This window comes from Hemitrygon akajei, chromosome 30, assembly GCF_048418815.1.
Source record: "Hemitrygon akajei chromosome 30, sHemAka1.3, whole genome shotgun sequence".
Classification (NCBI taxonomy): Eukaryota; Metazoa; Chordata; class Chondrichthyes; order Myliobatiformes; family Dasyatidae; genus Hemitrygon; species Hemitrygon akajei.
The window spans coordinates 8,968,218-8,994,547 of NC_133153.1; the positions used below are offsets into that span (position 1 = coordinate 8,968,218).

Genomic DNA, 26,330 nt, shown 5'->3' on the forward strand with positions numbered 1-26,330 from the left:
GGTCCTTGTGGCTAAAGGGATCAGGGGGTATGGAGAGAAAGCAGGTACAGGGTTCTGAGTTGGATGATCAACCATGATCATACTGAATGGCGGTGCAGGCTCGAAGGGCCGAATGGCCTACTCCTGCACCTATTTTCTATGTTTCTATGTCCCCAATGTTTAACTTTGTAGGAGGCTATGGCCTTATAGAACTCATAAGACTGGAATGAAAATAAGTCTCCTCAGACCTGAGAACCTGACTCCGCAGCCCACCTTCTCCTCACTTGCTGTAGATTATTCCAAACTTCCAAGAGCTTTCCACCTGAAGCACAAACTCAGTTACTCCATCCTCAGATGCTGCCTGACTGGCTGAGTGTTTCCACGCAATTTCTGTGTTTACTCCAAATTCCTACTACTTTCTACATGTGAAAATGAGTGAGCTGCCTCGAATGGTTAGGCCATCTCCTCCCCTGCACTCCCTTACTCTTCTACACCTGTTCTTCCTTCTCTCTTCCCTATTCCTGCAGCCCTCTCCCTCCCATACTCCTTTCTCTCTAATGCCTGTGCCCTCTCTTTTCCCTGCTCATGATCCTTCCCTCCTCTACTCCTGTGTACCTTTCTCTCTCCTTCCCCTTCCTCACACTCTCTCCTAAGTAACCCCTCTACCTCTCCTCTCCCTCCAAGAGGACCACAACCTTGTCGTGGTTTGGAGGCTTGCGTGCCTCAATGACCCGGAGAGCTGTGTTGGCTGGAGTCTGGGATTTACGCTTCAGCTCTTGGTAGGGTCACCCAGGCCAAACAGGTCAAAGGGTAAAGGCCAGATTGAGTGGTCCACTGGTCCTCCGGGTTCGGGGGCTCAGCTAAGGGCTAACAACTAAAACAAAACTGTTACAGAAACAGCAGTGAACATTCCTTTCACATCGGAGTGCGATGGTATTCCTGGGTGTCCACCCGGAATTTGTATGACTGACAGTAGTGAAAACTGAGAAGAAGTTACTGGCACGATGAAAGAAGCTCTGAACACCGCCAGATATGAAGGGCCTTCAATGCTGCACGAAACACCAGTGTGGTAATGGGCTCACCTGCTACCTTTCGTATACTCCTAAACTTCTGTTTCCTCTACTCCTGTCCCTCCCTCTCTCTCCTCTACTGCCCCTCTCTCTCTCCTGTCCCCCCTTCTCTACTCCTACCCCTCTCTCCTCCTGCCCCCTCTCCTCTACTCCTACCCCTCTCTCCTGTCTCCTGCCCCCTCCCTCTCTTCTCTCCTCCTGACCCCTCTCTCCTCTACTCCTGCCCCCTCTCCTGTACTCCTGCCCCTCTCCCTCTCTTCTCTCCTCCTGCCCCCTCTCTCTCCTGTTCTCCTGCCCCTCTCCCTCTCTTCTCTCCTCCTGCCCCCTCTCTCTCCTGTTCTCCTGCCCCTCTCCCTCTCTTCTCTACTCCTGCCCCCTCTCTGTCCTCTACTGCCCCCCCTCTCCAGTACTTTGTGGAACGAGATTCCAGTAGAAGTGGTAGAGGCAGGTTCAATTTTGTCATTTAAAAAAAATTGGATAGGTATATGGACAGGAAAGGAATGGAGGGTTATGGGCTGAGTGCGGGTCAGTGGGACTAGGTGAGAGTAAGCGTTTGGCACGGACTGGAAGGGCCAAGGTGGCCTGTTTCCGTGCTGTAATTGTTATATGGTTATATGATTACTTCTGCCCCCTCTCTCTCCTGTTCCCCTGCCCCCTCTCCTCTACTCCTGCCCCCATCTCTCTCATGTACTCCTGCCCTTCTCCCAGTCCTCTACTGCACCCTCCTTCTCTCTACCCTATTCCTGTACTCACAAATCTGTAGAAATACTATCTACCATGGGATACTCTATATTGCCTGGAAAGTTCAAACTATCTGAATTTTACTAATACTCCCTTGCCTCCCTCTGTGTAACCACTATCAAGTAAGGACATTCAAAACCCCCCTCCCCCTCCAAACCTCACCTGCCCGTCATGCTAAGTTTTGTTGCATCAGGGGAACCTCGGCCACAAGCTCCACTCTTTAAATCCCTCTTCAGCCTCATCAGCCCCTCCTTCTCTCATCTCCTGCCTCACAGATCTTGCTAGATATCTATACCCCTCTTTTTCTGGTATCTTATTAAATTACAGGGGTAATGGAAGTTATTGTTTAATCAAAGGAAAAGCCTTATAATGCTGCCAGGAAAGGCAGTACATCTGATGACTGGCAGAATTCACAAAGTCATCAAACAAGGGCCACAAAATTGATAAAGGAGAAACATCAAAAGACTGTAAAAGCTTCTGTCGGTATGATGGAAAAGGAGAGCGAGTGTGGGTCCTTGAGGGTGGAAAAATGTCATTACATGGAGGAACAAAATCACAGAGAAATGGCACTGGTATTTTATGTGTTTTCATCGAGACACGAAAAGTCTCCTGTTAATACTGGAGAGGCAAAGGTTCAGCGGAAATAGAAGAAATTAGAATTAACAAAGAGGTTCTACTGGGGAAGTCAGTGAACCAGCAAAGTGAAAAATGCCAAGGAGCCGATTATCAGCATTCCAGAGGGTTAAGGCAGCTTCTCTGACCAACTACGTCATCTTTGGTCTCCTTCTGTATCCACTCCTCCTCAGCTCTGGAACTTAAAACATACTTACCTTCTCTCCTTTCCAGTTCCGATAAAGGATTATTCAACCAAAAAGCTAAACTCGTTTTTCTTTCCCTCTCTCCACAGATACTGCCCAGCCCTCTGTCTATCCCCCCAATTTCTGTTCATGGATTTCAGGCAGCCAGTTCCTTGCTCCAATTAAAGTGACAGACTGATTGACACCCCACCCAGCCATTCTGTTGCTCACCACCCTGAGGTTACGGCTCTTTAATCAGCAATTTTTTTGAGGCTGTTTTTGTTCAACATTTTGTCCTTCCAAAGAGTTACAGAAAGAGCCAGTTTCCAAGGAAACAAGTACAGAACAGAACAACACTTAAAGGGCTTTCACATGCGTCTGAAGAGCAATTCAATGCATTAAGTGGCTAACACAGCCAAATAACTAAACTGAAAGGAGTCCTCGGTCTCTGCACTCCCAGTTCCGATGCAGGGTCTTCATTTGAAACAATGACCGTCCGTTCCCTGCACAGATCCCACCCGCTAAGCTCGTCCAGCAGTTTATCTTTTGCTTTAATCAAGAATAAAATGTCCATTGAACAGGTCAGACTCATGCACCCAGGGATGTCTTAGATTTAATATGAAAGGTAATATTAATGTTACAAGATTCAAAGTACATTTATTATAAAAGCCTGTGATTCATCTTCCCCACAGACAGCCACAAAACAAAGAAAACCATGGAATCCGTTCAGAGAAAAACATCAACCACCTACTCCCCGACACGCAGAGAGAAAAAAACAAACCGTGCAAAGGGCAAAAAAACAGTGAAAAACTCCGAATATAAAACCCACAAAGTCATCATTGAGAGAGTATATTCAGGACGACTCAGTTCAGATCAATCTTGCGCTGTGTCGTCCGTTATCTGCAGATCAAAATCGCAGAAAAAAAGGAACAACCAGGAACCAGAAACACGTGTTTGAAGTTCCAGGTCGGATTCTTCGTGCGGGGGGGGGGGGGGGGGGTATGTAAGGTTGCCCAGGGTTGCTTTGGACTGCAAGGAAATGAGTTGAGTCTAATTGTGCCCTTTGCCTCTCAGACACCCTCAGTTCTGCCTCATCAGCCACAACGGAGGGTGGCACGCAGCCAAGTATCTCTTAAGGTGGAGGTAGAAGTTGTTTCAGGGATAACTGATATAAAATCACAGAAATAGGCCCTTCAGCCCTACAAGTCCATGCTGGACCCATGACTACTGGGGAGTAGAAACTCAGCAGGTCAGGCAGCAACAGCAGAGAGAGAAACAGATGTAGGAATAACTAACATTACACATCAATTACATAACATTACAACTTCTGGATGAATACAGACGCAGGTGAGAGAAGGTGCACTGACCAGTTAGGCATAAGGGCATTGTCCTTGCCTCGAAACATCACTCCAACATTCGTGGCGTGCTGGCGGGACGAATAGAAGTCTGTATAATCTCCTGAAAATCAAACAGTGCAATTACACTGGGAACAGCACTTCCTAACCGAATTGACGCTCATTTCTGCCCGCAGGGACTGATAAGCATCAGTCAGAGGACGTACTTCTCACTCAGGCACTTCCTCGGCTGGGTCAGAGGTGATCTCCGCAGAAACATTCGGTGACTGATGGGAAGTTTCCACGCAGAGAACACTCGCGACCTGCCACAACACTCACCTCTCCCTCGCACTCGGTGACGATATCCCAGGGAATAAAACAACATCCCAAACAGACACATGGGATCTGTGAACGGCAGTGTGATCTTGTCAGTTTTATTAGTGGAGATCGGACCCTGTAGCTGAGCTCCCTTGGCCAACCAAACCCTTGCAATGTTCAAACAAATCAGAACCAATCAAGTTCTCATAAATAACCAATTATTTTTGGAAACTGAGGTTTTGATCGGATGCCGCTTCAGAGCTGCAGGACCTGTGGGATGGGTGGGGCTCTGTCCACAGCTTCATTCAGGACACGGACACATACCAAGGCTTTTGTGTGGATTATGCGCCTCCTGGAGCCCCTCCGATAGTGGTACCATCACCCTCCTCTGGGACACCCTGCTCACTGCCATTAACTCCACAGCCTGATCTTTTAGTGAGCCCCCTTAGACAAGTGAGAGGGTGGTCCTGACAGTGATGTGGAGGGGAAAGGGACTGGGCTTGGACCAGCATATCGAAAGTGGCCAGCCTGGGGGAATTGCAGAAAATGTACCCATCTCAGATCATATACGGCAGGGCTTTAATTGATGCATCCAGGAACATATATTAGTGTCAGGCAGACAAACGTGAGAGTTTGCCCAAGACTAACCCGCAGATGCAGTCTGATGCACCCCACAGATCACAGTCTGAAGCACCCTACAAACAGCAGTCTGAAAGTGCCCTGCAGACGGCAGACTGATGCACCTCGCAGACGGCAGTCTGAATGCACCTCGCAGACGGCAGTCTGATGCACCTCGCAGACGGCAGTCTGAATGCACCTCGCAGACGGCAGTCTGATGCACCTCGCAGACGGCAGTCTGAATGCACCTCGCAGACGGCAGTCTGATGCACCTCGCAGACGGCAGTCTGAATGCACCTCGCAGACGGCAGTCTGATGCACCTCGCAGATGGCAGTCTGAATGCAGCCCACAGACTGCAGTCCAAGTAGTAAAATAGAGACAGTCACAGAAAATACTGTCCTTTGAATGAAACGATGATGATGATGGAAGTCAGCTAAAGGTTTAAAAACCAAAGGAAGAAAAACTTAATCTTGCAGCTAACTGTCTGATCACAGCCTGCAAAGTCTGAACACATCCTGCAGACACAGTCTGAACATACCCTGCATTTGCATTCGGACACACCCTTCGGAAATGGGTTTATCACATTAAAAAATATTGCGGTCAGTGGCTGGGTTCTCAGCCTAATAACCTGGTTCTCAATAACAAAAAATAACCTGTGAAGTTGTGGTTTCTGGTTATGATGGAGTTTTGTAGTTCCGTTTCTCTCTCCACAGATGCTGATTGTTTCCTGAGGTTTCTGTTGTTTTGTAGCTTGTAAGTCAGAAAAGAAGTAAAACTATTTCTCTTCTCAGTTTCTCAGCTAAAAATCTTAAATGCAATATAAGATCATTGTTAAGCTTGATCCCTGCTGGATGTGATTTGACCTTGTGTGGAAGTTCTACTTACGCCCACGAGGAAGCCCAACTCGGGCAGGCAGAGAGCCCACTGTAACTCGACGGGCTGAGGGAGAGGCGAGTGCTCGGTCACTGGAATCAGGAATTGTTCATTCTGCTCATCTGTCTACACTGGCTTCCATGCTCCCCACAGCCACAACCCTCATGTCTGGATTGAATTGTCAGGGCCCAACCTACCAATGTCTGCTGGAAGGTGCATAGTTGCCGAATCCTGGGAGATAAACGCCCTGTAAAAAAACAGGCAGAGCTCAGTGACACACACGTACACCCCTTCACACGTGAAACCTTGTCCCACTGTCCTGCTTCACAGTTCAGGTCAAAACTTCATTTCTACATTGTTGAGCAAAGCTGTCACCCTCCTCCAGTCTGTGTTTTACTCAGGCCTGGGGGTAACACTGCCAGAGGCCCGACATATTCAGTGTTGTGGGTCACCCCGGGCAGCGGGTTTCAGCCTGAACGTCCGGCGGGCTCTGCTTCCATCACTGTCTCTTTTCACTGATGTAACCCCCTGGGTCGCCTCAGGCTCGCTCAGCTCGTTCTCGTCTAGGGGGAGCAGCCTTCGGCCCCGCCAAACTGGGTAATCAGCTGGTGTGGATGCTGTGTGATGTCCCCGCCTCGCCCAAAAACAGACAGTACACCGTATGCGATTAAATGATTACATTTTATAGAGATTACTAAAACTAAGTGATTAATAACGATATCGTATATATGAAGGAAAAGAAAATAAAGAAAAGGCGCCAAACTTATTATATATGCCTTGTTTTAACAAAACGCAGTAACAAAAGAACCCCCTTACACAAAAAAACCCACAAAAGAAGAAACCCCCTTACACTGAGGTTACTGGATGCCCTGTGGATGGGGGTCAGGACCCAGGGGCAGTCAGCCAGTCAGAGAGCCTGGGTTCCTGAGGTCTGACACATGTAGCGCCCTCAACGTGAAACGATCGTGCTTCACATGAAGCCACGGTGCCAAATCAGTGCAATCTTCAAGTTCACCCAGTGTACCCCTGGATCAAATGGTGGACATTGTACCCCTGGATCAAATGGTGGACATTGTACCCTGGATCAAATGGTGGATCTTGTACCCCTCGAGCAAATGGTGGACCTTGTACCCCTGGATCAAATGATGGACCTTGTACCCCTGGATCAAATGGTGGACCTTGTACCCCTGGATCAAATGGTGGACCTTGTACCCCTCGAGCAAATGGTGGACATTGTACCCCTGGATCAAATGGTGGACCTTGTACCCCTCGAGCAAATGGTGGATCTTGTACCCCTGGATCAAATGGTGGACATTGTACCCCTGGATCAAATGATGGACATTGTACCCCTGGATCAAATGGTGGACCTTGTACCCCTGGATCAAATGGTGGATCTTGTACCCCTGGATCAAATGGTGGACATTGTACCCCTGGATCAAATGGTGGATCTTGTACCCCTGGATCAAATGGTGGATCTTGTACCCCTGGATCAAATGATGGACATTGTACCCATGGATCAAATGATGGATCTTGTACCCCTGGATCAAATGATGGACCTTGTACCCCTGGATCAAATGATGGACCTTGTACCCCTGGATCAAATGGTGGACCTTGTACCCCTGGATCAAATGGTGGATCTTGGTTGCCCCAGAATTTCAACCTATCCTTCCACTCACAGTGAACGGGAAAGGTTGCCTTCCTTCTAATTCGCTTTGTTCTCAAGGGCCCGGATTGACAGTGTCCTTGAAGATTGATAATCCACAGGGTAATGGCCAGAGAGCTGGGAAAGGTAATTAACCTCGCCTGTGCTTGGCTGGACTGAGTACTGCGGGCTGAATGGCCTTCTGTGCTGTAAATGTCTGTGTTCCTGTGGAATTTGAATGTTCTGAGTGGGTGCTGTCAGCACCCATGGGACACAAGAACGCAAGGAAATAGGGACAGGGGTGAGTCACCAGTAACATACCCTCCAATGTTTTTTTCCGCCCCTGCATTAACCAAGCATTGCTCTGGGCAGGAAATTTTTACATGTCCTGAAAACTGCATAGCACTTTAAAAGTTGAAATGCTAAGAAAATGTCAGCTGTGCTGCAGCAAGAACTACGTGCGCATGAACATTTCAGCTAGTACACAACTGCACAGCCACACAGTTTAAATGGAGCAGTGTTCCCCAGTCTCCTCACACCTACCCCAGCAGTCAACATGTTGACGGTTAATCCATATTGCTGTCAACTGCCCTCTCTACCAATTCCCCAAAACCCTCAGTCCCTTCATCTAAAAAATATTTATCTTATCTCCAACTTAACTAATTCTAATGATCCAGCATTCACCACTCTCAGACAGCGGATTTTTGAACTGTCCCCCATCAGAAAAGATATTGCCAGACACTGTTCAGATCCTTTGCTGGACCCAACCCTGCCACTCAACAGAGAACGTGAGCAGTATCTTAGATCTAACCCCACATGTGTGGCTGGGGTGCAGACCCCAATGAGAGGGACATATTTTGAACATCTTGGTTCTCCCCACGGACAGATCCCACATTCAGAAAGCTGCAGAACACTTCTCTCCAACATTCTCACACATTAGAGGCATGTCGTTTCCCTTTCCAATTCCAACTTCTCCGACATCCATCCATCACCAACTCCCCACACTCCTCCTCCTCCTCCTCTCAAACTCACAACTACAACTTTCCAAAGTCAATCCTGTTGGTCCCCTCTTCCTTTTCCTCTCCCGGGTTTTATTCCACTGAGAGGAGGACTACAGGAGGGCCACTCAGCTATAGCTGTCCTCCTGTGCTGAGGAAAATCCCAAACATTGATGCCTCACAACCGTGGTGACCTGGATTAAATTCCAACCTCCGATCTAGTCTTTGTGGGCCTTTTATATTCTCCCTCTGACCGTGTGCATTTCCTCCGAATTCCTCCCACATCTCAAAGATGCACAGGTTGGCTGGTTTTAAGGTTACCCTTGACAGTGAGGAGGAGCAGAAGGGGTGGGGAGGGTTCAAGGACAAGTCTGAGACAATAGATTGGCGGGAAGTAACTGAGGCAAAGTGGTTGATGGCCTTGCTTTGAGAGCAATGGAGAGGAGCAATCTTATCTTTGGATGAACTCAACAGACAGACTGAATACAAGGTCATGTTTGTGTTTTAATGCACCCAATAAGATCATTCTCAAAATGCACCAAATCTTACTACCACCTCCTCACCGACCAGTATTGCCTTCTGGTTCAGCGCTAGCTCGACATTTCAAGCTCGTCAGTACCCTTCCATCTCCATCATCTCCCACTGACCTACAGAATTTCACAATGTCGATGTGTCTCAGTTCTTACCTTGGACTATGATACCATCACCATTAGTGGCTGCACTGTAAAGACAGCCCACATTCGCGGCTGGTGGAGTTGCTGCCTCATGGTGCCAGGCTCTCAGGGTCAATCGGGTAATGTCTGTGTGGAGTCTGCACATTCTCCCTGTGACTGTGTGTGTCCTCCATGTGCCCTGGTCTCCTCCCTCATCTGTGTGGGCTGGTAAATTCATTGTCTGCTGTCAATTGCCCTAGAGTGTGGATGTGAGGTGGAATCTGGAAGAGTTAATGGGAATGTGGGAAAAATAAGGTAAATTATTTTGGAATTAGTGCAAAAGTGAGTGGTTGAAGATAGATGTGGACTCAGTGGTGAAGAGCCTTTGTCTCTGCTGTATCTCTGTGTAATTCTATGATTCTCAGATACCAAGACCAAAGACCACACAACTAACTTCTCCTTGCCAGCTCTCTCTCTCTCTTACACACACACACACACACACACACACACACACACACACACACACACACACAGACACACACACACACACACACACACACACACACACACACACACACACACACACACACACACACACACACACCTTCCCCCCTCCCCCTCGTCAAAACTTCTGTCTCTAAACTTAGTTTCTGTTCATGGTATCTAATTTCCCCTGGCATAGTCCAGCACTAAATTTAGTTTGCTAATACTAAATACAAAATAGTAAATTTTGGTTCTTTTTGCAGCATTAATGAAAGGAGTAACAAGTTGTGTGGGTTTACACTGCAGTTCCTAACTTCATGTTACCATAACAGGCTACATCAGATTCAAACCGGCATCAAAATCATCTTATGATCAGGTCCATAACTTACTTCTTCCTCAGCTCCTTGTTATCCCGCAGAGCTGGTTCACTGGCTGACAGGAGTTTCTGGAGAAAGGATCGAGCTTCCCTCCAGGCATCCCGTCCCAGAGACATGAAGGAGTTCAGAGTCGGCTGGAAAATAAATCCAGGAAACAATGAGTCAAGTAACCTCCTGCCTACTGTGGATCTAAGTCCGTGCAAGTATAACCCTCCAGTGTGTACAGATGCAACATCTTTTTTCCTGGGAACCCTGGAAATTAATTGGCTGAGCTGCTACAGAGCAAGGCTGCAGGGATTTAAAGAACTGAGCAGGAACCCCAGCACCCTCTTCCCCTCACTCACGTATAACTTAGGATCAACCCCATCTGGTCCTGGGGATTTATCCACCTTCAGTTCAAGGTGTTGAGTACCTCCTCTTTATTTATGGAAACCTGCACTAGATTTTCACTTTGCCCTTTTCCGAACTCTCCAAATACACGAGATTCCAGTTAATTGGGCCATTGTTTAATCAGCTCCGCTGTTTATTTGGGACAATTCTTAAAGAACAAAAATCGGGAAAATAGCCGGGGTTCCTTTCATTTATTTGGGACACATGTTGCTTAACTGGGACAGAAGACTGGTATTGAACAACTTCTAACTAGCATCACTCACACTCACTTGTGTGGCATTAATCATTACACTGTGCCTAGAGCAAATAGTCTGTCGCATGTGATTCTGTTCAAAAAAGCAGTGAGCTTTGTCACCGATAGTTGATGAGAAATAAGCACAAAAACAATTCAAAACAGCTTTGCTCGTTCAAGCTTTGAGGCTTGTAGATGCCAGAAACGGCCGGGAGTGAAAATGAAACAACTTCCACAAGTTAGGAACTACGAATATATTGAAGGTAACAATATTCATCTTGAATGTTACGATTAAAATGAAAATTTGGAGGATGCAATGGTGTGAAAGCAGTCCACTACCTGCACGAGATGTCTGTGCTGATTTCGTTCATTTACACTCGGTCAAAAGAATACGGCAGCGTACACATTATGAATTCCTCCATCGATATCTATCAGTTTTATAGTACTGTAATGGCATTGGTGGTGTGCTAATTTGTTCTGCATTTCATTTAAATACATAACTTGTTAGTTGATTACTCAGTAGTTTTATATACCTTTTTAACAATTTCCATGAAACTTCAACTAATTAGGGCAGCCACTTAATTGGGCCAAAATGTACTGGTCCCGTTGTTTCCCAAATAACTGGAATCCACTGAACAAATTATTAATTTAGGACCTCACCTGTGTCTCTGGGTCCATGCATAGATTACTCAAGTTGCCCCGATGGGCCGTACTCTTGCCTCAGTTACCCTTTTGCTCTGAACACCCTCTGTCTCTCACTGAGCTTTCACGACCCCTTTGTGCCTTCTAAATTTTCTATTTGAGCGCCTCCATTTGCTTATTCTCTTGACAGGCCTCCTCTGCAATTAGGTCCCCAAACCTGTCTGACGTCCCTCCTCTCTCCTATTCGACCCTCAATATCCAGGTTTCTGCATACCTATTTCCTATTCCCTATCCTGAGCCCTTACCCTTAAAGGGGCATTTTGGGCCTTGAATTCTTGTTAGTTCTCCTTTGGAATCCTCCCATCCTGTGGCAAGACAGCCCTGGAGCAGCAAACTGCAACCAGCAGATCCACTCATCAGCTCTGTTATAATTTTAATTGTGTAGTTGTAGACTTACTGCACATAGATGCTCCCGGTCTACCTTTGGCAGGTACTCCTTCGTGTTAGTAAAATTGTCCATCCCAACCTTTATTACTGGTCCAGCCTATCCTTACCCTTGACCACTTTAAAATGCATTGAGTTATGATCGCTTTCTCCAAATGCTCTCCCACTGCCACTCCATCCACTTGAACAGCTCCTCACAGCAGCGTCCTGGACTAAACCAGCATCATCACAAACCTTCAAAGGTCACAACACTCAACTCCGTTTGCAACTCCTCACCAATACTTCTGCACACACACACACACACACACACACACACACACACACACACACACACACACACACACACACACACACACACACACACACACACACACACACACACACACACACACACACACACACACACACACACACACACACACACACACACACCACTCAGCCATGGCTGATAAGTGAAGAGTAATATTTATTCTACAAAAATGCCAAACGAGGAGCATCTTTGACCACCCACTCTTGATGTCACCATTTCCCACACCTGAAGCAGGCACCTAAATGCCATCGAGTACTAGGGAAGGTTAAAGACCAGGTATTCTCTGGCGTGACGCACCTCCTGACACCCCAAAGACTTACTGTCATTCACCTTCCTGATCTGTGCCTCCTGGTGGAATTCCCTCCACAAGTGCAGCACCAATAACTCTAGAAGCTCAACCCCATCCAGGACATTTGATTGACCCTCCATCAACTACCCTAAGTACTCCCGCCCTGCACTACTGGCGAGTGGGCTACAAAACTCACTGTACTTACCCACCCAGGTTACCCTGACAGCACATCCCAACCCAGGAGCTCAGTGTATCAGGAAGGACGAGGGCAGCAGGGGCATTGGAGAACAACCACCTGCTGGTGGCAACACGAGCACTCGAGTTCACCACCACCACCAGGTTTAAGTCCTGAAACAATTCACCCAAAGGACTGCAGGAAGCCCACCACCACCTTCAGAAGGGTAACTAATGACGGGTAATAAATGCTGGACTTGCATGTGATGTACAGTAAAACACAGTCTGTTCGCAGTGCTGGGCCCGTCGTCAGTATTACAGGAGGTTATACGCTGTCATATGAAGTTGGGGTGCCCTCTGCTGGGAACATCAGAATGCCTTTGCAAATGTCCGAGTCACAAATAAATCATCCAAGAGTGCTGCTTGAATTATTTAGTATTTGAAGAAATGGTTACACAACAGATCACTGCTGTTCTTTCCACCCTTCCTCCCTCACTGCAACTTCAAACCTGTTTGACTTTTAAACCTGCTCGGAATATAATTAACCAGCTTCTCTCCCCAACAACCATTCAGCCAGTCACACCCAGCTCACTAGCCAGGGTCCCAAACCGTAGGCATTGTCCCTAGATTCCAGCCACCTGATCCCCGAAAGGACAAAGCTTCCAATCCCCAATGAAGGACGCTCCCATCCTGGAATTCCTTGACATCTGACCCAGGTCACCTTTGTCCTCCAACATATCTTGAGAGAGCAGTAATTTCTGCCTGTCCATTGACACCCTGCCCTTGTCTCCAGTCAAACCCTGACCCGTGACCCTCTGCCACACTCCCATGGGGGAGGGATGGATAGGAAAGTGGACCAAGGGAAATCATGCTCTCCAAACTCCACCAGCTACACTGCTGCACAACCCCGTAAGACTTCTGCATCAAAAGTAAAACCACCCTTTCAATGAGATCCAAAGAACCAGCAATTATTTTGCACCAAGACCTGTGCCTCATGCAGTTGTTACCTGAGTGAATACATGTTGGCTTGAGGACAGAACAGGGCCAGTGAAGAGATGCTTTATGATGCTAAGGTCCAATATCTGGTCTCCAATGGCAACACCAATTCTATGGATAGGCTGGACAAGATAAAAATGTAGAGATTATAAAAGACAGACATTAATAAATCTACAACAGAAGAGTGGCGGGATTCTTGATTTTAGATTCCTGATTGGTCAGGGCATGAAAGGTTATGGAGAGAAGGCAGGAGATTGGGGCTGAGAGGAAAATTGGATCAGCCATGATGAAATGATGGAGCAGACTTGATGGGCCAAATGGTCTGGTTCTGCTCTGATATCTTATGGGATTAAAGCCACCAACATTCAGAATGTTCAAAGTGGTCAAGACCTCTCTCCACATGGAGACCAGCCCTGCTCTAAAAAATATGTGCAGCTCACATCACTGCAGATGCACCCTTCCATTACTGATCATTTCACTGCCTTTCCAGACAGCACAGCCCGGCACAGCGGCAGGTAACAAACACCGTGACCACATCTCAATGTAGCGTGTGGAAAAGCTGGAGTTGCCATCGCAATCCACTGAGACTGACAGGTACGGCTATTCAGAGGGACCTGGGTGTCCTTTGAGACAAATTAATGAAGGTGATTCCAACTCCACTGATCATTGCAACACTTAGAAAGTTTAATGTAGACTTTTCTGCTCCAATTATCCCATCCTCCTGGAGAAAAAGCCTGTAGAAAACTTTAAGTGTGGAATCCATCATCTGCATCAGCAGTTCCAAAATGTCCCACTGGAAGGGATGCTCAGTGGAGATGTGTTGGTGGACACAAACTCTGGGCGATGTGGACAACACTGTTGTGAGGACAATGTGGACAGTTCAAGGTAACTAATACTTACTGCCCGCTGCACTGCAATGAAGATCCTGTACCTCCGTTTGTCTTTGGTCATCCCCTGGGATGGTTCAGTATCCTTAGTTGCACGTAGATATAGAAGGATTTTTCATTGCTGTTTCCACAACAATATTTTTGACCAGTCAGGGTTGTTAGCCCTGTGCTGAACCCCGGAACCTGGAGGACCAGTGCACCATTCTTAGTCTGGCCTCTACCCTTTGACCTGTTTGGCATGGGTGACCCCACCAAGAGCTAAAGCACAAGGCCCCGACTCCAGCCAACAGAGCTCTCTGGGCCATTGAGGCACGCAACCCTCCAAACCCTGTGACAAGTTTGTAGTCCTCTTGGAAGTAGATAAATGTGCAATAAACACTGCCCTTTCACTGGTTACTAGTTAAACTTGGTAGGCTTTAACTGCAGCAGTGAAAAAGAGATTAACGTGCGAAGTATCTTTTAAATGTTTTCAAGAAGTTGCTGTTGTAATGGGGATAAAATGTTGGAGTTATTTGTACGCAGTGGCTGCAGCAGGAGAGGGCGGAGCCGACAGCTCCAGTGATCCAGGTTCAATCCCGATCTCCAAACTGTGTGCACGTTCCTCCAGTGACCATGTGGGTTTTGTGTGCCTGCTCTAGCTTCCTCCCACATCCCAAAGACACGCCGGTTAGTACTTCAACCGACTGTCACAAATTGTTCCACTTGTGTGTGAGTGGAAGGTGCCAGGGGTAGTTTTTGGGACTGAAAACGGGACTAATCCTTCAGGGTCAGCATGGGCTCAGTTAACTGAGGGGCTGTTTCAGAACTGTGTGACCAGTGAACCTGCCTCTCCCAATCTGCCCAATATTGCAACATATTCTGGTTGGGCTTTTCAGAAAAAAGTGACGTGAACGGAAACTTCTTTTTCTAATTGCCCGATGAAGTTTAAATAAATAAAAACCTAGTGTTGTTCTTTCTGGGAGTTAAATTACCTCACCATCTGTTGCATGAAGAAGAAACCTAAAGAATTATGCAGCATATCTTTATAAATAGGAACTAACCTGTGGTGTTGATCAGGGTGAGTGCCTTTATTATGGGAGTCAGCTGGACGCCATCCATCATTTGATCAATCCTGCCGTTTGCTGCTCTGCTGTCACCTTTTCCCTTGACTCCCCTAGCCCACCTGCCTATGCTTTGGATAATACAACAGCTTGTGATACTACTGGTGACTGGGTGTTGTGGGAAGGCCTTCAGCACTCTCCCCCCTTGTCCAACGTACCCGATGTTTTCCTTCTCTTCAACAGCACTGCAAAGCCGGTCGATGGTGTAGTGGCATCAGCACCGGACTTCGAGGTGAATGGTCCTGAGTTCGAATCCGGCCGGCTTCCTGCACGCTTTCTGTCTGTGCTGAGTTGAGGGTCAAATACCACAGGAACAGCAAGAAGGCCGCCTGATGTGCCAGAAGGCGTGAAAAGCAACAGCAGCACCACAGAGAGATTCCTCTCCCAACATCAGCTTCAGTGATTTCAGATGATGCAAAACATCACAATCTCACTCACGTTAGACAGAATACTCATTCAATCATTACATGAGTAAACTGAACAAGCGTAAGTACTAAGTCCTGTAGAAGGGTCTCCGCCCAAGACGTCGACTGTTTCATGGATGCTGCCTGACTTGCTAAGGTCCTCCAGCAATTTGTGTGTGTTGCTCAAGATTTCCAGAATCTGGAGAATCCCTTGCATTCGAGACTAAGTATTTTCTAGGTTTAGACGTAGGAAACTTTCGTCTCATAGACTGAATAGTTTAGCAGTTATATTCTCTGCCTGTTAGGTCCATCAGGGGTATAAATCAGTTACATATTGCCTGCAGTTTCCCTTATTTCAAGCAGTTTTTGTTGACTGGTCTGACAATGATTGATGAGGACATATACCCTTGATGATCAATCCAAGGCCAACAGATCAACATTGATCAAGGTCCCAAATGGGCCAGCAGATAAAACTTACACTGCAAACTATATAACGCTCTTTGGCAAAGTACAGTAAGCCTTTGCACTCACTGAAAATGCGGTCACTGATTACTACAGTGGGGTCGCTCATAAACTTTCCAGTTTAACCACTTCAGTATCACTTTACTGCACACTCTGACTACACGTTGCTGGACCAGATGTACTCCTAATTGGATTGCACTTTGAGCAATCTACACCCTGAAGCTTGCTTTGTTTCTCCTCTACACCTCCATCCCACAACAGGATGGCCTGATGGCCCTTTGTTTCTCCCTAGTAGTGAAACCAATCAGTTCCTCCATCATCCTCCTATCATCCCCCCAACCCAGTGCTCTCATGACCCACCCTCCTCCTCACCCAGCGGCCCCCAACCCAACATTTCTCTCTTCAGCCAAACCCTCATCATCCACCGTCTTCCTCACTCAGCCACTGTCTTCACCATGCACCCTCCTGCCTCACAATCCTCCTTCACCTGGCTGAACTTATTCTCACATTGAACAACTTCCCTTTAAGTCCTCACACTTGCTCCCAAATCAATGTTGTAGCAAAGGGAACCCACATCGCTCCCAGTTATGTGAACCTTTCTGTGGCATGCATGAAATGGTGCTTGCTTCAGTCCTGCTCAGATCTCTCTCCCTTTCTCTCACCCTGAAGGTCAACACATTCACCTTTAGTCTCTCCTTTAATGGCATTACTTGGCCAGTTGGAATGGAAGGACTCCGTCATTGCTTGCAACTGTTGAGATTCTCATCATGGTTGAGGTGTGACCAGGGCAACATTTGTGTCTGTCTTCTCCTTTGACCTTAGCTGCCATGTTCATACCATACTTTGAAGGAGAACATCAAAAAATAGTAGATGCTGGAATTCTGAAATAAAGACTGAAAATTCTTTTTGTTTTAAAATTCAGATCTTTATAAATGCTCCCTTTCTTCTTCACCTCCAATCTGAACACCTTCGATTGAACATCAGCCTCAAAGACTCACCACAATGAGGTTCTAACCTGTACGACAAACGTACAAACATTTACATTTACAGATGTTTGACTATGGGAGAGCTCATTTATTTAAGCCAGCCTTCAGAATTTACAAAAGAACATTGCTGGAACCTATAAAGTGGTTAGTCACAATCCTTAAAGATGTCTGACTTTTTGGAGTTACGTTGATCATTCACGTCCACTATTACACACCCTGTTGGTATCAACTTGCAATTCTGCAACTTCATTTCATCAACTATTCCATCTTTTAATCTCACATCTCTAGCAGTCACTGTTTCTCTGCCTTTCTTACAGTAATTTAATCAGACACAGCTCAGGTTTAATCACTGCCCTTCACTGTGGTCTCACAGCAGCCTCCTTCACCATCTATCCCATTCAACGTCCTCACTTCCACTCCGTCGGACCTTTCCCTTTGGTGTCCAGCTGCCCCCACTTTTTCTGTCACTTACAACTTACTTTTCCTTGTTCTCATGAAAGGGCATTGACCTAATATTAACTAACTCTCTCTGCAGACCTGATGAACATTTTCAGCAGTCTCTGCCTAACAACTTCAAATTTCTTTCACCATTTCTCAAAATTATCTCAGGATACCTCATCACTGAATGCAGTTTAATTAATGAAAGACAATGATATATAGCAGATATTCTTGTATGTGAAGGGTGCACACCTTCCCCACAATGTTCATACTGTACATTATGTAGCCTGTCTCCATTCTAACTGGTCGACAGTAGCTCTGGGATTAATGAAAAAATTCTGAGGATGGACAGCCCAAGCAAAGCTACTTCAATCCTGCCCGCCAGCACTAGGAGAGTCCAAACTGCTTCCCTTGCACCTGTGGTCTCAGCCGTTTCTGGAGTGGAGACTATTTCAGAGAAAGTCGGTAATAGCTCTTTCCCAGCCCGAGCCAACATTTCCCACTCAAACAGCATCACATGAAAGAAAGCAGATTATCATTTGCTTCCCCGCCACTTGGATCTGATTGCCCTGCCCCTATAGGCCTGAAAGTGGCATGTTCCTCTCTCTACAGATGCTGCCTGACTCCCCACACTTTCCAGCAATTTCTGTTTCCATTACAGGAACCAGACAGGACGAGAGATTGTACTTGGTCAGGATATGAAAATTCTGCCTCCTTACAAGCCTTCACTTTCATCTTTGTACACAGACCTACATCTCTAGCAAGGGCACGTTTTAAAACTCTTGACTTTAGAAACAAAAATAAACAAACTGGTTGTAAAGGTTTTAATATTGTAGATTTAAAAAGTTAACATTTTAAAAGATCACCCTGTACTCTGAGTAATTTCTATCCTGCAGTGTTACAGTGTTGATAACACCAGGCAGGAATTCAGAAGAAATGTTACCCTCGATTCTCCCTCCACAGATCCTGCCTGACACACCGAGAGTTTCTGGAGGTTGCTGGTTTTACTTTAACTCAGTGATTCCCAAGGAGGGCAGTTAGACTCACCCCCCCCCCCACCACAGGGGCAGTTACATATCTTAAGGGGGCATTGGGGGAAAGAGAAGTCATCAGGGAGCATTCAAGATTCTTGGAGTGGGCGGTAAGTGGCACCCTAACTTGAGGCACAAGACCTGGCCAACTGTTAGTGGAGCAGGCACTTCCAAAGAGAAGGATGAGGCACTGGGACACAGGAAGAACCAAAGCTCTGCAGGCGGTGAGCTCTCATCGTCACAACGTGCCTGAAACTCGGCAATCTCATCCCACCTTACCAACCAGAATTTACTGGGGATGCACGAATTAGCAACCTGGGTGCCCAACAGTTCCCCTTGACCCGCAGCACAAAACCAGTTCATGCAATTTAACAGTTGGTAGGTCAAGTACACCCTCTCAACAGATCTACAGAAAACAGGTCGCGCAACGATACAGCACTGGCCAAAACCGAAAGGTGAAATACAGCCGATCAGTGAACCTGCTGACCATGAGGATTCCTCTTGAGGTGGTCAAGAGACTTCTTTGGAGATTATGAGACCTTATGTGATTGGTCAATCACACTAACTGGAACAGTATAAAGGTCATTTGCTGAACACCAGCTCTATCTCGACTAACACTCAGATTCCAATCTGAATCCTTGTTACCCTAATGTTCGCTGTTGTGATCATCTTCATTTTCACCTCGCCGTTCCTTTGTGTGCCGCTACCATCATTCCATCCGTCTCAACTCACTGTTATCGTCAGTTGGTGCTAATTTTTTATTAATGATGGATAAATATGAACTGCGCGATCTCTACAAGTCTGAAGGCAGTGAAGCCTTGAATTCTAATCCTGCTAAGAAACAGAAACTACAGAAAGTTTGTCAATACAATGGTTTTATTCTGTTCCCATCAGATCATTGACGCCCCATGTGTCTTATTTGTAATACTCTACTGTCTAATGAAACCATGAAGATTGCAGGAACACTTCCATAAAAGACATCCTGAAAAGCCTAATTGTGGTATTTCTGAATTCCAGAAGATGAAAGAAGCATTGGAAAAGCATTGCACACTCGTGTTATTTGCCAAGAAAGCTAAAAATGACCTGGATAGGGGTCTCACTGCTTCTTATAACATTTCCAAAATGACAGCAAAGTGTGGAAAATCTGATCATTGGTGTCAGAAGTGCTCACCACTGTTCTCATAATGGACACCAGTATTTTAATGCAAACAGGAGGAAATCTGCAGATGCTGGAGATTCAAGCAACACACACAAAATGCTGGTGGAACGCAGCTGGCCAGGCAGCATCTATAGGAAGCAGTACAGTCGATATTTTGGGTCCTGACGAAGGGTCTCGGCCCAAAACGTCGACTGCACTTCTCCCTATAGATGCTGCCTGGCCTGTTGCGTTCCACCAGCATTTTGTGTGTGTTGCCAGTATTTTAAAATCAATTCTTCTGAGTAACAACTGTAGCTTGTCGTATTGATGAAATGAGTGAAGACATTGAGTATCAACTATGCGCAGAGCTACAAAAATCAGAATTTAGGATACAACTGAATTATTCAACTGTGTGAGACAATGAGGAATTGCTAACGGCACATGTACATTTTATCAAAAATGGAAAGTTTATGAAGAGATTCTCTTAAAAAATTAAAAACAAATATCAACGGAGAATCAATATACGATGAGCACAGAACATATATTGAGGATAAAAGTATTCTGATTAGCAATATGATTTCTTGTGCACAATATATGACAAGTCACCACGCTGCTTTAGTGACATTTATGAAAGAAGAAGTTCCAAGTCTGTTTGCAATCTATTGTATAATTCATCGTCAACATCTTGCTGCCAAAAAACTCAGCCAGTGTCTTTTTTCAAGCATCTGCTCGATCTTGTAATATCTGCTATCAACAAAATTAAAGCTCGTCCATTAAAGAGCAGAATATTTCCCCAGTTAGGCCAAGATAATGACGAAGAGTTTGAATGTTTGCTTCCTCACACTGAAGCATATTGGCTATCAAAGGGTTGCTGCTTAAAATGTTTCTTTGATCTTTTTGTCACTGTGGTTGAATTTTTGCTCGAAGTCCACAGCAGCTTGGGAAACAAGATTGAACTTCTACATAGAGATGTGGCATACCTAGCCGATCTGTAAGACATTCTAAATATGAAACTGCAAGGTGAGAATCCAGGCCAAAAGTGGAGTGTCCGTTTTTATTGCAACACTGCAAATATACAAGCAAATCATTGGGAGAAGAATGTTCTCACAGATTCCCTGCATGGAAAGTATGGCATTCTCTTTCAAAGATGGTGATTTGCAAGAGTACTGTTTACACCTGCAGTCACTGAAGAAGGGTTTTCAAATGATTCAAGGATTTGAGCAATCTGGAAATTCCAAACTGGGTAATAAACCCATTTCTTTGCGAGGCGGAAGAACAGGAAGAGAGAGAGCTTGCAAGAAGAAATGATCGAAATTCAGAATGATGACGAAGCAAAAATGCTTTTCAAAAATGTCGGCTTTTGTGATATGTGGCTACGCTGTCTGGGTCTTTGGAGAAGAGCGGAATTGCTCTTCATTGCATTTCCATCCTCCTACCTTATTGAAAAAGGGTTCAGAGCAGTGAACCACATACTCACAAAATTCAGAACCTGCTTGGACATTGTTACAGGTGGGGACTTCAGGCTTTTGCTGTCTCAACTTGAACCAGATATTTCAACTCTTGCTAAAAACCATCAAGCTCAAGGATCACATTGATATTGAAGCAGCTGTACAGCGCACAGGTACTGCGTAAGCGAGGTTTAAAGACAAATAAAAATTTAAAGCAGAATCATTTTTCTATTGTTAGCATGCTTTTACAGTATGGGGGCTCCGGAAAGTAAGGGGGTATCGGCAAATATGAAGATCCTTTAGGGGGGCGTTGGGTTAAAGAAAAGGTTGGGAAACTCTATTTCAGCTGGTGTCCTGCGCCCAGATGTTCGCGGCGGCTGGAAGTTGAAACCGAGTTGTGGCGAGAACTTGCGTCAGTTGTGGACCCAAAGAGATCAACTACCTCGTTCCCGCGTGAAATGACACTTACATTGTCTGCCGTGGAAAATATTCCGTAAGGAAGGTTCTGGATGGGGAAGTCCGAGTTCTCCGCTACTTTCAGGAAGGACATGGTGGCACTTGTGACAGCACGGCGGCGCCGGTGAACACTAAACCGGGAAGGACTAATCGCGACGCGGGGTGCCGCACCGCCCAGCTCTCGGCCTCAGCCAGTCCGGTGATCCGCCGCTGCCCTCCGGCCACTCACTGCCCGGGTTACTGGCTGCGGTAGTTAATGAGAAGCTAAAATCCACACCGGCCAGTCTCGGAAACACTCCCCTGCCGACTTTTGGCCGCATGCTCCACGTTGGCACTGTTTCCATTTCCAAGTTATTTTGGAATTTTAAGGCAGCGACCGGCTGCGTTTTATAGTTTGGACGCGTATTCTCCTGCATTGTGGGATAGGCGGGCGCTGTGGACTCTACATTCACCCACGGTCGGTATTTGTCATAGATACAATTGACCAAGATGCCCACCCCAAGCTAGTTCCATTGCCCTCGTTTGATCTATATAGAACATAGAAATCTACAGCACAGTATAGGCCCTTCGGCCCATATTGTTGTGCCGACCATGTAACCTACTCTAGAGACAGCCTAGAGTTACCTTACCACATAGCCCTCTATTTTACTAAGCTCAACCTACCTATCTAACAGTCTCTTAAAACACCCTATTCCATCCGCTTCTACCACTGTTGCTGGCAGTGCATTCCACACACCCACAGTTTTCTGTGTGAAAAACTTACCTCTGACATCCCCCTTGTACCTACCTCCAAGTACCTTAAACTATGCCCCGTCATGTTAGCCATTTCAGCCCTGGGAAAAAAACCTCTGGATATCCACACAATGTATCTCATCATCTTATACACCTCTATCAGGTCATCTTTCACCTTCTATCACTCCAAGGAGAAACGACCAAGTTCAGTCAACCTATTCTCATAAGGCATGTTCTCCAATCTAGGCAACATCCTTGCAAATCTCCTCTGCACTCTCTCTATAGTATCCACATCCTTCCTGTAGTGAGGTGACCAGAAATGAACACAGTACTGCAAGTGGGGTCTAACTAAGGCCTTATAGTTTTAACATTACCTCGCAACTCTTCAACACAACCCCATAGTTGATGAAGACCATCAGACCATGCCCCTTCTTAACAGCACTGTCAATCTATGAAGCGGCTTTGAGTGTCCTATGGACAAGGACCCCAAAATCTCACTGATTCTCCACACTGCCAAGAGTCTAACCAACAAATTTGATCTACTGAAATGAACTACAAACGTACTTCACACTCATCTGGGTTGAACTCCATATGCCACTTCTACATCCTATCAATGTCCCACTGTTAACTTCCGACAACCCTCCAGACTAATCATAACATTGCAACTTTTGTGTCATCAGCAAACTTACTAACTTACCCTTCTACTTCCTCATCCAGGTCATTTATAACAATCACAAAGAGGACAGGTCCCAAAACAAATCCCTGTGGAACACCATTGGTCACCGTCCTCCATGCAGAATATAAACCATCCACAACCACTCTTTGTCTTCTATGGACAAGCTAATTCTGGATCCAGAAAGCAAGGTCTCCTTGGATCCCATGCTTCCTTACTTTCTAAATGAGCCTTGCATGGGGAATCTTATCAAGTGCCTTACTGTAATCCACATACACTGCAACCACTGCTCTATCTTCATCAATGTGTTTTGTTAATGTATCACAGAAGGCTGCAGAGGGTTGAAAACTCAGTAACCTCCATCACAGGCACAAGCGTCCCCACCATAGAGGACATTTTCAAGAGGTGGCACCTCAAGAATGCGGCATCCTGAACATTCCCTCTTCTCATTACTACCATCAGGGAGGAAGTACTGGAGCCTGAAGATGTGGACTCAATAATTCAGAAACAGTTTCGGCCCATCAGCCATCACATTTCTGAATGTTCACTCACCCTAGAACACTACCTTGTTATTCTTTTTCTTTAAACTATTTATTTATTTTTTGTAATTTACAGTAAGTTTATGTCTTTGCACTGTATTGCTGCCACAAGATAACAGATTTCATGTTATATAAGTCAGTAATAATAATCCTGATACTGATTCTGAAATATTCAACAAGTTCGACGATACCTATGGAGAGAGAAGCTGGGTTAACATTTGAGGTGCCGCCTGAGCTCCTCCCGAAGGGTCTCGGCCCAAAACATTGACTGTACTTTTTTCCATAGATGCTGCTTGGCCTGTTGAGTTCCTCCAGCATTTTGTGTGTGTGTGTTACGTGAGTATTTCTAGCAGTTTTTGGTTTTGTTTCAGATTTCCAGCAGTTTGCTTTTCAAGTACTTTAGCCGATAAAATCTTTTGCATGATCTTTTAAATGGGTTCTTGACCACCTTCTCAATTAAATGTCTTCTTCCCTTAATTAAAATAAACTAACAGAGTAGCACATCAGTTACATCCACTGATGTTTTTGGAATTTATGGTCACAGTTAGGCTGAATATCTAATTACACAAAGTATTCATTGGACAGTTTGTGAAAGCCTGACGTTAATGCACTACTTAACAGGAAGTGCTAGAGACACACAACAGATTGGGCAGCAGGAGAAATCTTTAAAATTTCAAGTGACAACCTCAGCGACTACAATTTCTTCAATTCCCAAGGTCCTTTCTTTACCTTTATTTGGTGGCATCCGTTAGTCTCGAGAGACCATGGATCTGCATCTGGAATGGTTTCCAGGGCAGGGTTGTATGGAAGACCAGCAGTTGCCCATGCAGCAAGTCTCCCCTCTCCAAGACACCGATGTTGTCCAAGGGAGGGGCAAAGGCTGATACAGCTTGGCACCGGTGTCATCGCAGGAGTTGCCAGAATGAGGTTGAAGGCAACGTCGGACTGCCTTAGGGACTCCAGCTCCGGATTTGTCCTCAGGGTTTACTCCCGAAGCCTTTCCCATTATTTATTTAGTTTATTTAGTTATTTGTTAGTGGTACTTCCGGTAAGATGGCGACTGCTTAGCTGCTTCGAACTTTTGCTCCGTCATTCTTTCTATCTTTGCACTACATGTCTCCATTCTTAAACCTTAGTTAGGTATTTTATTGGGTTTCCTTTACTTGCCTGCGAACACATCTATCTTATAATGTCTAGCAAAAGTGCTAAAACCGGGAAAAAAGAAATTTCTTCGACTTTGCCGGTTGACATTCTCGCTGCGTTGGAACAGCATCGACAAGATATTTTAAAGGAATTTAGAACTTATTTTAACCAGCTGGATGCCAAATTGGATCGGATCAACGCTAGAGTGGACGAACATGCTGAACATTTATCTCGCATCGACTCAACTTCTGAAGATTTAAAACACCGTGTTCTTTATCTCGAGACTCTATGCTCCAGCCTAGAGGAGAAGAATTGTAAACTTTTTTCCAAAATGGTGGATCTTGAAAACCGTAGCAGACGTTGTAATCTACTAATTCTTGGTTTGCCAGAGGCCACCGAGCAGGGCTCTCCCGTGGAATTTTTTCCCGATTTTCTCTGTGAGATTTTTGGGAAAGAATTTCTTCCGACTCCACCTGAGCTTGAAAGGGCACACAGGATCTACGTTCCCCGTGCAAATCTGGGTTCCCACCCACGGCCGGTAATTTTGTGTTTTCATCAATACCAGGTGAAAAACCGTTTGATTATGGAGGCACGCCACAGAGGTACTTTTGCCTTTCAAAATACGGTCATTCGTTTTGTGGAGGATTTTGCCCCCCAGGTTCTGAAGATGCGTGCTGAGTTTAAAGGTGTAATGAAAGTGCTTTTTGATCGTGGTTTCAGACCCTCCCTTCGTAATCCAGCCGACCTGCGAATTACGCTTACTACTGGAGAATATAAGTGGTTTAAATCAGTGAAGGATGTTGAGGCATTTGTTGGTAGTCTTCTGGCCAGCCCGTCTCATTAGGAACCCGGTCTGACCTTCTAAAATGGTGGATAAGTACTTCTCGTAGTAAAGCTATTTTTTCCGGACTCAGACTTTTCTTGTTATTTATTGAAATTCTAAGGGCTGTAGACAATCTCTCCCTGGACTTGGTGCGTTTTTTCTAAATAGATAATCCGAGTTTAATGTTCCCCTGCGGACGTTTAGATTGTACTTGTGTAATCCATTTTATTCTTGTATAACTTTATCTATAGAGATCTACAAGCGACTTTAACTTGTTTTGGAGGTTTGGAGTTTTTATTGAAGGCCTCCCTGTTGGTTGATTCATAGTTTAAGTTTTGCTCCCTTTTTTTTTCTGTAAATGGTTGATAAGTTATTTGTTAGTTCCCCACATGGGGAGGAAGTGTTGCATCAAGTCCTGGTAAAACTGACACCATTGGTAACCAGAGAAAACCCCTGCAGTTGATGGATTCACACATGGATTAGTAGAGGATGCCTTTGATTGTTGGAGATCAATCACTTCAAGCCCAAGAGAACAGTGCAGGAAATACAAGAGAAAATAGCTTCAGTAAATGAGACTTAATGAAGAATGGAAAAACATTAACAAGTGTAAAGTGTCCATCAACAAAAGATTTAAAATGTTAATAAACCCCTTACAAGCTGAGGTAGGAGAAGTTATATCTGGGAGTACGATAATGGCTAAGCAACAAAT

At 45.6% G+C, this 26,330-nt stretch overlaps 1 protein-coding gene across 1 annotated transcript in view; it reads right to left on the minus strand.

Annotated features, from left to right (window-relative positions):
* Positions 1–21,938, minus strand: part of fah (fumarylacetoacetate hydrolase (fumarylacetoacetase)) — a 59,719-nt gene extending 37,781 nt beyond the window's left edge. Inside the window, exons 1-5 of the mRNA XM_073032956.1 lie at positions 21,725–21,938; positions 13,373–13,483; positions 9,897–10,018; positions 5,929–5,978; positions 3,955–4,045 (exon numbers count right to left, since the gene is read on the minus strand). Coding sequence (XP_072889057.1) covers positions 3,955–4,045; positions 5,929–5,978; positions 9,897–10,018; positions 13,373–13,483; positions 21,725–21,805 — 455 coding nt within the window. The 5' untranslated portion in view covers positions 21,806–21,938. The remainder of the gene's footprint in view (positions 1–3,954; positions 4,046–5,928; positions 5,979–9,896; positions 10,019–13,372; positions 13,484–21,724) is intronic.
* Between the last annotated feature and the right edge of the window lie 4,392 nt (positions 21,939–26,330).